Source organism: Phyllopteryx taeniolatus, chromosome 21 (assembly GCF_024500385.1).
Source record: "Phyllopteryx taeniolatus isolate TA_2022b chromosome 21, UOR_Ptae_1.2, whole genome shotgun sequence".
Lineage (NCBI taxonomy): Eukaryota > Metazoa > Chordata > Actinopteri > Syngnathiformes > Syngnathidae > Phyllopteryx > Phyllopteryx taeniolatus.
The window spans coordinates 11,426,098-11,438,330 of NC_084522.1; the positions used below are offsets into that span (position 1 = coordinate 11,426,098).

At 41.3% G+C, this 12,233-nt stretch overlaps 1 protein-coding gene across 2 annotated transcripts; it reads left to right on the forward strand.

The window, feature by feature from the left end:
• The first annotated feature begins 5,751 nt into the window (after positions 1-5,751).
• Positions 5,752-11,773, forward strand: eva1bb (eva-1 homolog Bb (C. elegans)). 2 transcript variants are annotated; one of them, XM_061759545.1, is made up of 3 exons: positions 5,752-6,114; positions 9,448-9,587; positions 10,722-11,773. In XM_061759545.1, the coding sequence occupies exons 2-3, from the start codon at positions 9,521-9,523 to the stop codon at positions 11,141-11,143; spliced, it is 489 nt and encodes a 162-aa protein (XP_061615529.1). In that variant the 5' UTR covers positions 5,752-6,114; positions 9,448-9,520; the 3' UTR covers positions 11,144-11,773. The 2 variants fall into 2 exon arrangements, with proteins under 2 accessions (XP_061615529.1, XP_061615530.1); XM_061759546.1 differs by lacking the exon at positions 5,752-6,114 and adding an exon at positions 10,469-10,584 and having other exon boundaries at positions 9,449-9,587.
• The last annotated feature ends 460 nt before the right edge of the window (positions 11,774-12,233 follow it).

Consider the following 12,233-nt stretch of genomic DNA (forward strand, 5'->3'; position numbering starts at 1 on the left):
AAATTTTTTGGTGGCCCAAAGAAACAAATGGATGAGACCGGAAGGTTAAAACTGTAACAGTTGCCTTTCTCTACTTGAATGAGACCTCTAATAAAATACATTGTTTTCTGCCTATCAAAGGAGGAAACAATATAGAAGTACAAAAGCACGTTTTACCGAAAGTAGGAAAGTAAGTTTTTCCTATTAGAACACAAAAAGCCTTTGTAGATACGAAGTGGAACTGTTACAATGACGCGAGAGGACGGGTGTGTCCAGTATTTGCTCTGGCTCATGGGCGTTGAGCGTTGCTGGCGTGCGCCACAGAGCCCATTTGTCTGTGAAATCAGTTTGTGAGTGCCCGTACACCAAGGGAAACAATCGTCACGGTGGTTGCCACTCTGATGCAAAAAAAAAACAGCACTTCTGTTTCCACAGCTTGGAGCACACCAACATTCCTGCCAAATCCATCGCTGAGTTGTCAATCACCGCTGCTGCATCCAGTACACGGGATGGGGCTTGCGTTAAAATGAGCAGAAGCCGGTGAAAGGAAGAAAGTGTTTCCTTTGGAAACTGCTGTGCCAGTGTTCTCCCTATACATAAACGAGGATGAACGAGAATTTGAGGAATTTGCAAGAAGGGCGATGTTATTCTTGCTGGGTGTCAGGAAGAGGGCAAACCTGATAAAACACAGATGCAGCTGGGACAGATCAACCCTCCGCCGCAGGTCGAAGGATGTCATTCCAAACCCTGACTTAAATCGAGAGCATGATGCCTCAGAACCTTTGGGAAGGTCCCTTGGATCAGTTGAATCATTGATTTGGATGTGGTCTCCGTGTGTGTTTTTAGCCACATGTTTTTTTGTTTTGTTTTGTTTTTTTCTCCTGGCTGTTTACTTGCAAGCTAACCTTGAGATTGTGCGAATGACAACAGGCCACATAATGATTGCTTACGGTCAATGCCGCACCACATCAACCGCATTGCTAAACTCAGAATAGAACTTGACACAGATTCAATCGTGTAAACAATACTTTCACAATTACACAGTCTCCCCATTTGTGTTCCAAATGGAAATATGTAGACGCGTTCATCTCCATTATAAACTGGATTACTTGGAATGCACCGATGTGCTCACTGAGAATGGCAAACTCTGATGCACAGATTCAGAAAAACAGAGAGAATATTTCACTTTTTTACAAAAATACTCACCAACTACAAAATTGCTAAATCTAATTGGATCCAATACAGTATCCAAAAAAAATAAAAAATCAGCCTTTGCAAAGGCAACACATTTTTGGTAGGTTGTGCTCTGTCCAAGAGGTCTTGATTTTAAAATAAATGTATTATAGTAGTTTTCAGTGTAGAAATAGTTCTAGTTCATACGTTTGTTAACCTTTCGTGAACCTCATCGTAACTTTCTTTGGTCAGGCTGCTGCAAAAAGACTCTCCAGATGGTCAAATGTACTGCTGCCCAAAGAAAAATTAAACAACAAAATCAACTGAAGCCTTTCTAAAATAGGGTTAGCGACGCCACAGGTTAACGTTTTAATGTCAGAGCCTTCTTCCATGTTCATTCCAGGTGGGCTGTGACCTTCTCTAGGTTGAAAAATGACCTTTTTTTTTAAATCACTAGTTAAGACTGTCTCAGGCCTTTCCTTAATCATCTCTTCTTTTTGCTACCACAGGCCTGACTGCTGGGGGGATTCCCATGTTGGATTTACTGTTACTCCCTCCGTCCTTCTATCCTCACCATTATTGTGTCACCCTTTCTGTCCTGATTCTGTTGTTGATTTGTTTAATTATTCTGTAATTATTTTGTATTTGTTGTTAGAATGCTTTGAAACAGTCTACTCATTTCTTGCTATTCCTTTCTTTGTTTTTCTTTAATATAGACAAGGCTCGTAGAGGGCGTGCCCCTTTCTCTCTATTTGTGTTCATGTTTATTCAGTGAGTTTAATCTAACATTAATTCCGAGATGGTGAATGCACGCAAGTAGAAAACAGGCCAGTGGGTTTCTCTTAGCAGCATCAAAATGTTAGAGATTCAGTTGGGGGATTTTTTTTTTTTTTTTTTTTAAGTGAGTGATGCAATTCCACAAGATTCCATTTCCTCATTGCTTTTCACATCTGTCCTTTGAGTACATGGTGACATCACCGCCACTGTGGAGGAAGGTGTTAAGATAGGCTTCAAATTGCATCCCAAAAGTGTTTGATTTGGGTAGATGTCTACCCAGTTGTAGAAGCAGCAAGCAATGGATTTATTTTATTGTGCTGCATTCCTGTACAATGGACTAATTGCTCTGCATTTCCCATGTCATTACCCCCCCCCCCAAAAAAAATCCAATAAATCCAACTCAAAGCAAACAAAAGTGATTTGTGTGTCACTGTTAACCATAAAGACTAAAGCATGACAGGGTCAGGATTCATGATTGTAATAAAGTATATAATTTTCCATGTTAATGGCGAGCTAGATCAGGGTGTCAAACATACAGCCTGTGGGCCAAAACCAGCCTGGTAAGGGTACGATCCGGCCCGCAGGATGAATTTGAAAGTGAAAAAACACAAAAGACATTGTGGTGGTAGGACTAATGATAATTTTGAGAATTATTATGCTCCTATAAGAAATAAAATGGTCATGATTCCTAGGTGTTCATTTGATTCCATTTTAAAGTGCAATACTATATTTTACAGTTCCAAAGACCTGTGATTTAAAGTTTTGTGCCTTAAAATACAATCTCTGTGATCAGTTATTATGCACACTTTGTTGATGACAAACTGAAGCAAAATACTCTCAAGAAATCTGAAGTTGTTTTTTAAAATGGTTTTAAAAATGTCATTAAATGTAAAAAAAAAAAATCCTAATGTATTTGATTTGTTTTACATTCAAACAAAGGGAAAAAACTATTATTATTTATCATTCTTATTATCATAACAGGTATGATAGGATTTTAGTGCGCCTGGCTCTTTGACTTCAAATTAGGCTTTATGTGGCCCATGAACTACAATGAGTTTGACACCCCTGATTCTAGATACTGTATTTCACATCAACTAAAGCAGTTACTCACTCGTGCGAACACAGGATGTTGTCATGAACATGGTGAGGGCGACGGCGAGGAACGGAAGGCAAGAACATGGTGGACCCAATTGCAGGGAAGCAGGGAGGCAAGGCAGGAGTGCGGGAATCTCAAAATAATAATATTTAATCAATGATAAAACAACTGGCGACTATGACATGGCAAGACATGTGACAACGACAAGGACTGAAAGAACCCAGGGAACTAAATACAAACAAATTGACGAGACAACGAGGAACACCTGGACAAGACACGAGTGGCTGGAGAGAGCTGATTGGTCGACACAAAATAGACGAGAACAGGTGGACACAACAACCTAATGAGCACACGACAAACATGGAACACAGGAAAACATGGAACAAAACTAAACACAACCCAAACCCAAAACACAGACCATGACAGTACCCCCCCCTCTAAAGGAACGGATCCCAGACGTTCCCCAAACAACAACCAAAAAGTCACCAACCCAGGGTGGGCGGAAGGGGGCCTGGAGGAGGGTACAGAGTCCACCCCTCAGGTCAGTCTGGTGGCCATCCAGGCCACCCGAGGTGAGGTGCTTGGCTGAGCGGTTCAGGAGGCAGTTTGGTGGCGTCCAGGGTGACGCCATGTTCTTCCCGCTGGGTCCTGTTCTGGTCGGTTCATTCTGTCATGAACATGGTGAGGGCGACGGCGAGGAACGCAAGGCAAGAACATGGTGGACCCAATTGCAGGGAAGCAGGGAGGCAAGGCAGGAGTGCGGGAATCTCAAAATAATAATATTTAATCAATGATAAAACAACAGGCGACTAAGACAAAAACAACTGGCGACTATGACAAAAACAACTGGCGACTATGACATGGCAAGACATGTGACAACGACAATGAACCGACAAGGACTGAAAGAACCCAGGGAACTAAATACAAACAAATTGACGAGACAACGAGGAACACCTGGACAAGACACGAGTGGCTGGAGAGAGCTGATTGGTCGACACAAAATAGACGAGAACAGGTGGACACAACAACCTAATGAGCACACGACAAACATGGAACACAGGAAAACATGGAACAAAACTAAACACAACCCAAACCCAAAACACAGACCATGACAGATGTATGTTGTATTACACTCACTGGCCAAAATATTAGCTACATCTAACCCTCTTTTGTTTTACCGAAATATCAGTAAATTTCAGCATAATGCGAGCACATTACATATACCTCTTTGACAGTGTCAATCAAAATTAAACATCATTATTTTGCGTAATATGCAGCTATTGTATTGAATCTCATTAGATTATGTACATATTGAAGTGACTAAATGTTGTATAGTCGTGTTGCATGGTATTCAATAATATGCTCAACATAAATACTAAAGAGTTGATACTGCTGTTCATACCAGTTAAGCCTAATGACAACTCTGGCTAAGCAGTCCAGGTAACTGAAGACCGTAAATTGCCCTCAAGTGTGAATGTCAGGTGTAAATTCTTGTTTGTGCCATTCAACAGGCTGGCGACCAGTCAAGTGTGTACTTCGCCTCTCGCTAAAGTCAGCTGTGATAGACTCCAGTTCACCTCCGACACTAGTAAGTTTGGATGGATGGACAACTCTAGGGCTGAAAACCTATATTACAGTGCTCACACGCTAAATCATGTCTCATCGATCGCACCCCTGCAATATTTTTAATTGACCGTTTTTCTATAGATTTTTACAGTAAACTGTTATGCCCTCGCATGTGGGAAAGGAGACCCAATTAGTGGGCAAACAATCTGATGCTTGTTGAATTCTGCTTCACAATGATAGTAGGACCCCATATTTTGCTACGAACACTTGGTCGTTGAAATATCGCCAGCAGCCAATCATAGCAAAGCTGTTTTCCATATTTAAATTGCGATGAGCCATCCAATCAGCGCAATGTTCATTTACATTTCAAATATTAATGAGATTTCAGTTGAATATCAACTGCCAGCAAAAAAGACTAATGATAATAGCTTGAAAAGGGCATTCTGGCCATTTTCGACCCAAATTATCATGCAAACCAATAAAGGACATAAAAGATGATCAAAAATAAATGTTAATAATGTATGGAATGGGACCTTTAAAGCATGTGGGAAGGGTAAAACTCTCAAAAGATGTTTTTCTATGGTCTTTCTTTATCACGGCTTATTACCTATTGCGGGTGTGTCTGGAACGTATCCCCTGAAATAAAAAGGGTTCACTATAATGCTATACTCTTCCATTCTCTTATAAAAACTGCTTGCACATATTAAATTATGCATGTTTGTTTCTTTCGTAACAAATTAGTATTATTGTCTTTGTAAAGGCAGAATAGTGGATATTAAATGGTGGTATTAAGTGGTATTAAATCTCATTTTTGTGTGTCGGTGCCACCAATAGAGAGTCAGCAAGTGAGAAACAGCACAAAGTAAAGTAGAAAACTATTCTATTTCAGGGCTCTAATTAGGGCCCCTTCTGGAGTACATGTTCTAAATGATCTTCCACATTTAATCAAACAATACCACCTGTTCATCTGAGTTCCTCCACTCTTGGCATAATGCATTCTAGGACAGCACAGCTTTTTCCCTCCCTTCCTTGATTAAAATTCAAAGAGCTCAATTAATCCACGAGCCCCCGCAAGCGGCAGCAGCCGCGGGGCCCGGTGCCCAAAACAGCCGACAAGCTATTTCCTGTTCCACCCTCTTGGCTCTCCAGTGAACAGACCTGTGGTGTGTTTGCGAGCAACAGTGAGTGGATACATCACCTCACCCTGTTCAGTAGGGGACAGCAACTTGGACGTGAGTGTGGTTTGCTTTGCGTCTGTTTTTGCCTGCAGTGAATGGACGAGGGTTTATTTTTAAGGCGAAGAAAGGACTTCATTTTCATCAGGAGTGTAAGTGGCTGGGTGTCATCCCACTGAAGATGAGGGGGAGTGGATGTTAGGACTCCTGGAGCAGCAACATTATCTCCTCTTTCCTGGTGGCTGCCGTCTGTGGGGGAACAATGACATCTCACTCTTTGCACATGTGGACTCCTACATCTTCAGTTGACCTTTAGTAGGAGAGCGCCCACGTTCATCTGGCACCACGGTAAGTGATCTGCCAAAACTTTTTAAAGGTGGTTTCCAGAGGTGGCAAAAGTATTCCCGCTCTGTACTTATTACTTGAGTAAAAGTATGGATACTTTAGTTAAAAAAATTTTTTTTTAAAAGACTGGTAAAAGTAGATTCTAATTCTAACTCAACTCCTGTATCTAAGTAAAAATAAAAAAAAGTCTGTCTGTACATAAATACAAAATTAAAATAGTAAAAGTGAAATTTTGGTAAAAGTAGAAGTACTGCTTCAATTCATGAACCTAAATAAAATGTACACTCTGAAATGTACTTGAATAAAATAAAAAATAAACAATACCTGTAACTGACTTACATAAAACTTAACTAATGAGAACAAGCGAAAACATATAATTTACCTGTATGTGTTTTTTTAACAAGACACCTCACATTCACCACAAATTATTCTTGCAGCCGACATTCAAAATTCTTAAATAAGGCCATGGGTGGGGGATAGCTTGCGTCTCCAAATCTGTTGTTGTTGTTGTCTGCTGTTGCTGCTATGTTACACTTTTAAGACCCCAAAATCTCAATCAATTAAGAGCTCAACCACGGTTGATCTTTATTTCTAAGTTTTTTTTACGTCACGTCGTCATCCGCGGAGGTTGGAAAAAGTAAGGAGCCAATTTTGGCAAAGTTAGGTACAATAAAGTACAAATATATGAAAAATCTTTGTTACTTCCTAACACTAGTGGTTTTTCATGGAAAGTTGAAGTTTTTTGGGCCAACCTTTTCCCTTTCAGAGGCCTATTCAGTTTTTATGAAGAGCCATCCTAACTTTCTGTCCATTTTCTATACTGCTTATCCCGTTCAAGGTCAGTGAGCTGCAGTCTACCCAAGCTGACTTCAGGTGAAACGTCAGCTACAATCTGGACGTTGCCAGTCAATCACAGAGCCCATAGACAGACAACACTGTCATTGACTTGACATAAAATTATGAAAAAATATTGTGCAGTGATCTAACATATTGTATGTATATTAGAAGAAGAATTATTCCTCCATTCATTTTCTATAGTGCTTTTGTCCTTATTAGGGTCATGGGTGAGCTGGAGCCTTTTTGAGCTGACTTGGGACAAGAGGCGGGGTACCCCCTGAACTGGCGCATAGTATTAGCATTTGTGGGTTTTGCGGTCTTTTATTATAGTTCTTCCGAGATTTTATTTGCTTTTCAAATTGCCTGGAGGACTGGATCAAAGAGGTTCCCCAACCCTGTCTAGGGAATTAACAACCAGCAACATTAACATGTTCCTTGCGGAGTATTCCTAAAGGTCTTCATAGGTGCAATAGTCACAACAAGAAACATTTGATTTCACTTGAAACCCCAACATGCAAAGTGTATTGTACATTCAAGTAATTTCTTATTATTAATACCACTGCCCCTATAGTTAGTTGTTGAAAACAAGATTGACTGCTGTAGAATAACAAGACGTGGTGTCATTGTCTTCTGCTTTCATCTTAAATGGGATTATCCGGGCCGGAAATGTGGGAGGGTTGCGCCGGAGTCTGTTTTATGGGGTCACATAAACAGCTACAGCCGCCGTCTCATGGTGCTGTGCAGAGGTTATGTCAAGACGCAGTTGGGCTAGCCTGGAAATGCTGGCTGTTTCATTTGTCTGCCCAAAGCTGTATAAAAACGGACATTTGTCTCCGTCTGGTATTTGTGTAAAGCGCTTCCTGCTCGGACAACCACAAACTGCCTGTTTGTGTCACTCTGCATAAAAATACACTTGTTTAGAGAACAAAACAAAAAACGTGTTTTAGCAAGGAGAGGTTCATATTCAAATTTGTCTTTATGTGTTGGATAGTCCAATCATGAGATTCTAGATACCACTTTAAATTAAAAGTCTTGTGCAATTGAAGATGAGCCAGGGTGCTAGCTTAGCTTAGTTTAGCGTAGAAAAAAATTGACGTTTGTAAATCTTAAAGCTCTCTAAAAAGCCCTTTCTAACCACGAATTTAACTAAATTCAGACTTTATGGCCTCCATGTTAAGGATATTACCGCTTACTCTGTAATGTAATAATATACAGTATACCTACAGATATGCCTATGTACATACAGGGGGTCCTAGGCGGCACAAGAAGGCGTGCTCAGTTACATTTATAACCTAGAAGTGTTTTTTATACAATACTTACTGTAATTATGACATTACCAGTGTGTTAGCGTAGGTTAGTGATACATTGAAGTTAATTAGCTGCCGTAGCTGTTGTAAACCGAGGAACAGAGAGCACGTAGCATTGTCATAACATTGCGTTATCCTTTGCTTAGGTTACTAACTACCCTGACTTTAACACGGGCACACATTTTTTACAAGTAAAAATGTGTTTGCGTAAAAGGTAGGCTGGCTCGACATATCTGTCGTGCCAGCCTATTGCAGCTACCTTGTGCTAAGCTAACCGCCTGCTAGCAGGAGCGACAACATTAGCGTCAAGGAACAAGTCTGTTATCACGGCAGTTTATTAAATGTGAAACCATTTATTCAATATCAGCAGACAGCACCTCGCTGTCATCCTCGCATAGTGTGATTTTGCCAAACAGGAAGTGAAGAAGAAGTGAAATTGCCTGGAAAACATTGCATATAGTGATGGTTCTCATTTTTCTGTAAGGGTTAAATGACGGCTTGAAGAGTGGAGTTGTTGACCAGCAATCATTGTGATAATGTCAGAACACTATAATCAGGCAAAAGTTTTTCTGGGGGTCTGCCAAGAGTCATCAGGATAAAGATCAGGGTGGGTGAGTGAGTCGAGCTGCCTGATGGCAGGAACTGGAACAAGGCTAGAGTTTTGTTCTCCCTTGAGAGAAAGCACAAGAGGGAAAAAAAGTCTTGGCTCCCATATACTGTATGTTGTTATTTTAATGATGTGGGCATTGTGAGGGGCTGGGAAATCAGCCATCGTGTTTACATTAAACTTTACGTTAACCGTGGGACCATTGAGTGATGGGGGTATTTACATTATCCCCCAATTTGGAGTAAAAATTAGTTGGTGGGAAAAAGTCTCACTCAGCAGAAAAAAAATAAATAACCACTGTTGTTGGATGTATTTTAAAAACCTCGTGAGAGCCATCATTTCACTGTTGCTGTGTGAAACAAGAGCCAAAGTGTAGCTGTTTGACACCGGAAACTGGAAATGAGTCCCCTCGGGCACCGATGTCATAAATATAAACATCCCCATTGGTTGAGGCCCATGTCGCTGCTGAAGGCTCAACATTAACACAATGTGCTTGGTTCCCGGTGCCGTCTGGAATGTCTATTTCTGGTTTAAAAGTTGCACAAAGAGTGTGATCGTCTCACTGCATGTGATTTTATCTGGCAGGAGCCGAGGGTCCCGGAGTTCACGGCTTAAAGAGAGACCCTGGAGATGCTAGAAACTTCAAGCTCCAACCAAGATGGAGCCAATTAGGAAAGACATGGAGCTGCTCAGTAACAGCATGGCAACATACGCTCACATCAAAGGTAATGTGTCAGAAATAATGTTCTACATGGACTGCCGCTATGCTGTCTATGTGTAATTTTAGTTGCATTTGGGCTCTTACTGCTATTGGATGTAATAAAAAAGCACTTCACACTGACATGTTCTCTGGCTCTGCTCTTCGCAGAAGTGAGCGACTAAAATGAACAGGTCTCCCTTTGTGTAGAATATATTCCGTCCTAGTCAATACAAATATACCAATTTGGTTGCTATGACCAGCACAGCACAGGCAAACTAACCTTGAATGGATGGATGGATCAATCGATGGATCGATGGACAGACGAATGGATGTTTGATTCAAAAGATTTTGAGCGACGTTTCAGTAAATGAATGGATCATTGATAGATGTACAGATCAGTTGATAAAAAAATTGGTAGATGGATGACTAGATTGACTTATTGCTGGATATTTGATGTACTAATTTTCAGTATAATGGGTTAAATGGACATTAAATGGATAGCTGATCTTTATTGATGAGTGGTCGAATGGATGTTCACTTGATGGAATGATAAATCAATTGATTGATGGCTGGATGATGTATGGAAGGATGAATGGATGTATGGATGGATGGTTGGATGGATGGTTTCTTTGCAAGAAACAAATCCAGTAAATGCAACAGTGACCGTTTCGGTGTTGGTAAAAGAACCAAATCCCCCCCCCAAAAAAAAAGAACCTGGCTTGCGCTGACCAACAAATCAGGGGTCAGAAAAATACTGACATTCTTTAGGGCCAGCACTCTGGCCCTGTGAGGACAAATTTGATTTGAGGACAAATCTGATAGCTTCAAGAAACAATCCCACTGGTAGTAAGTAAGTAAGTTTAACTTACATCAGGCAGCACTAATGATTATGAAGCCCTACAGCAGATGAGACTGACATGGCAGCACAGAAGCTAAAATCTGATTGGACAAAAAATATGACATCCCCAAGTTCTGTGGAAGCAGTGCAGCCAAAAGAAATGCTGAAATGAAGACAGTAGATTGTGAGTAATAAATTAATACAATTCCACGGAAAAAATATTAGAATATAGATTGTAAATGTAGTTCAGTGCTTCTAGGCTTCCACAGTTAACATATGGTTTAACATGAATTGTGTGCAATTGTGTGTCTGTCCATACAGCCAACCCAGAGAGCTTTGCCCTCTACTTCATGATGGGCGTCTGTTTTGGTCTGCTCATGGCGCTGTGCCTCTTGGTGGCCGGCATCACCTGCAGGTCTCGCCGCCGCATCGGCAGGCCAGCTTCATCACCTGAGAGGAGGCAGCTGAAAGAGTCCAGCGAGGAGGAGGAGGTGGAGGACGAGAGCATAGCGGAGGAAGAGGAGGAACAGAGCCACAAAATGACTCTTGTGCCGATGGACGAGCGCAGCACCAAATCCAACGGCACACTGAAGAGCGTCGATGTGTTTGCCTCGGTCGAAGAGCTAGAGAAGGCCCGACGTCTGGAGGAGAGGGAGCGTATCATCAGGGAGATATGGAGGAACGGACAGCCCGACATCCTGGTCACCGGGACCGGAACTATTGGACGAGTCCATTACCACTAGTGTCCTACACCTAAATCCGAACAATAGAATGCTGCAGATGTCAACATAATAGTGAGCACTTTTTGTTCACTTTGACCATGATGACCAGGGGGTGGAGCCTGAGCCCTGCCGAAGCCCAGAGTGTGGGGAGCAATAAATGTGTTATTATTAATGCAGGTAGCACTGCAACACACACACACACACACTGCCTCTACAACTTAACCAAGCAATAAAGTATGCGCCCATTATCAGAAACTAATGCTTAACTAATGCTAATCTATGCATCCACCAAAACTTAATGCAGCTCTCTATATACCTTTTGGCTTTGACTTAATACCAGGGCGGGGGCGGGGGTCACACCCATGGTAGATGTGGGTGTTTCTGCATGAAAGTGCCTCTGCATGATAGTGTTTCAGCAAGTGTAGTCACTTGAAAGTGGCTCAGAATCTTCATCCAGCCTAGCTGATCATATCATGGGCAGAGAATCTCGGGCCACAGCCCGATTGTGTAAATCAGGAAGACTGATGATAATTTAACATCATAGGCTGTTCTGTGGCTATTTTCATGGTTATATTAACCTCATTGTGTTACACCGTCGTCTATCATAATGTCCGTAGTCCCAAATAAAGCAATGTTTTGTTTGTACACTTATCCGTTACAATCATAATGCTGGGTCATTTGGCGCATTTTACATTACAGCATCATTGCGAGAAGAAATGGCCAATATTTACTCTCATTCTGCAATACTACAGTACTAAACTAAAAATAGTTTTTGGCGCAATTTGATTGAAATTACAAGGGATCGTTTCATTTGTTTATCCTGAAGAGAATACACGATTTAATTTATTGGCTTAATGACGTTCTTGGAAACCCTTACATGGGCATCGTGAAAGGAAAATAAAAGGGACTAATAAATATTATTTAGTTAGGACCACAAACGTTTCCAAAAGAAGCACTTTCTGGGTAAATTTCTTTCAGCAGACAGACTTCCTCCCAGAGAAAGCCCCCAGTTTTCCCAGCATTCCCACCGGCTGGTGTCACTGACCCTTACAGTCCATGTTTCTCTTTCCACACAATTCCCAGCAGCCTCCCAACAGCATGGCTCGCTAGT

Excerpts from the sequence above, each read along its gene's own strand:
- eva1bb (XM_061759545.1), top strand. The coding sequence starts at position 9,521 with ATGGAGCCAATTAGGAAAGACATGGAGCTGCTCAGTAACAGCATGGCA. Across the intron at positions 9,588-10,721 it reads AACATACGCTCACATCAAAG|CCAACCCAGAGAGCTTTGCC; the intron begins GTAATGTGTCAG and ends CTGTCCATACAG.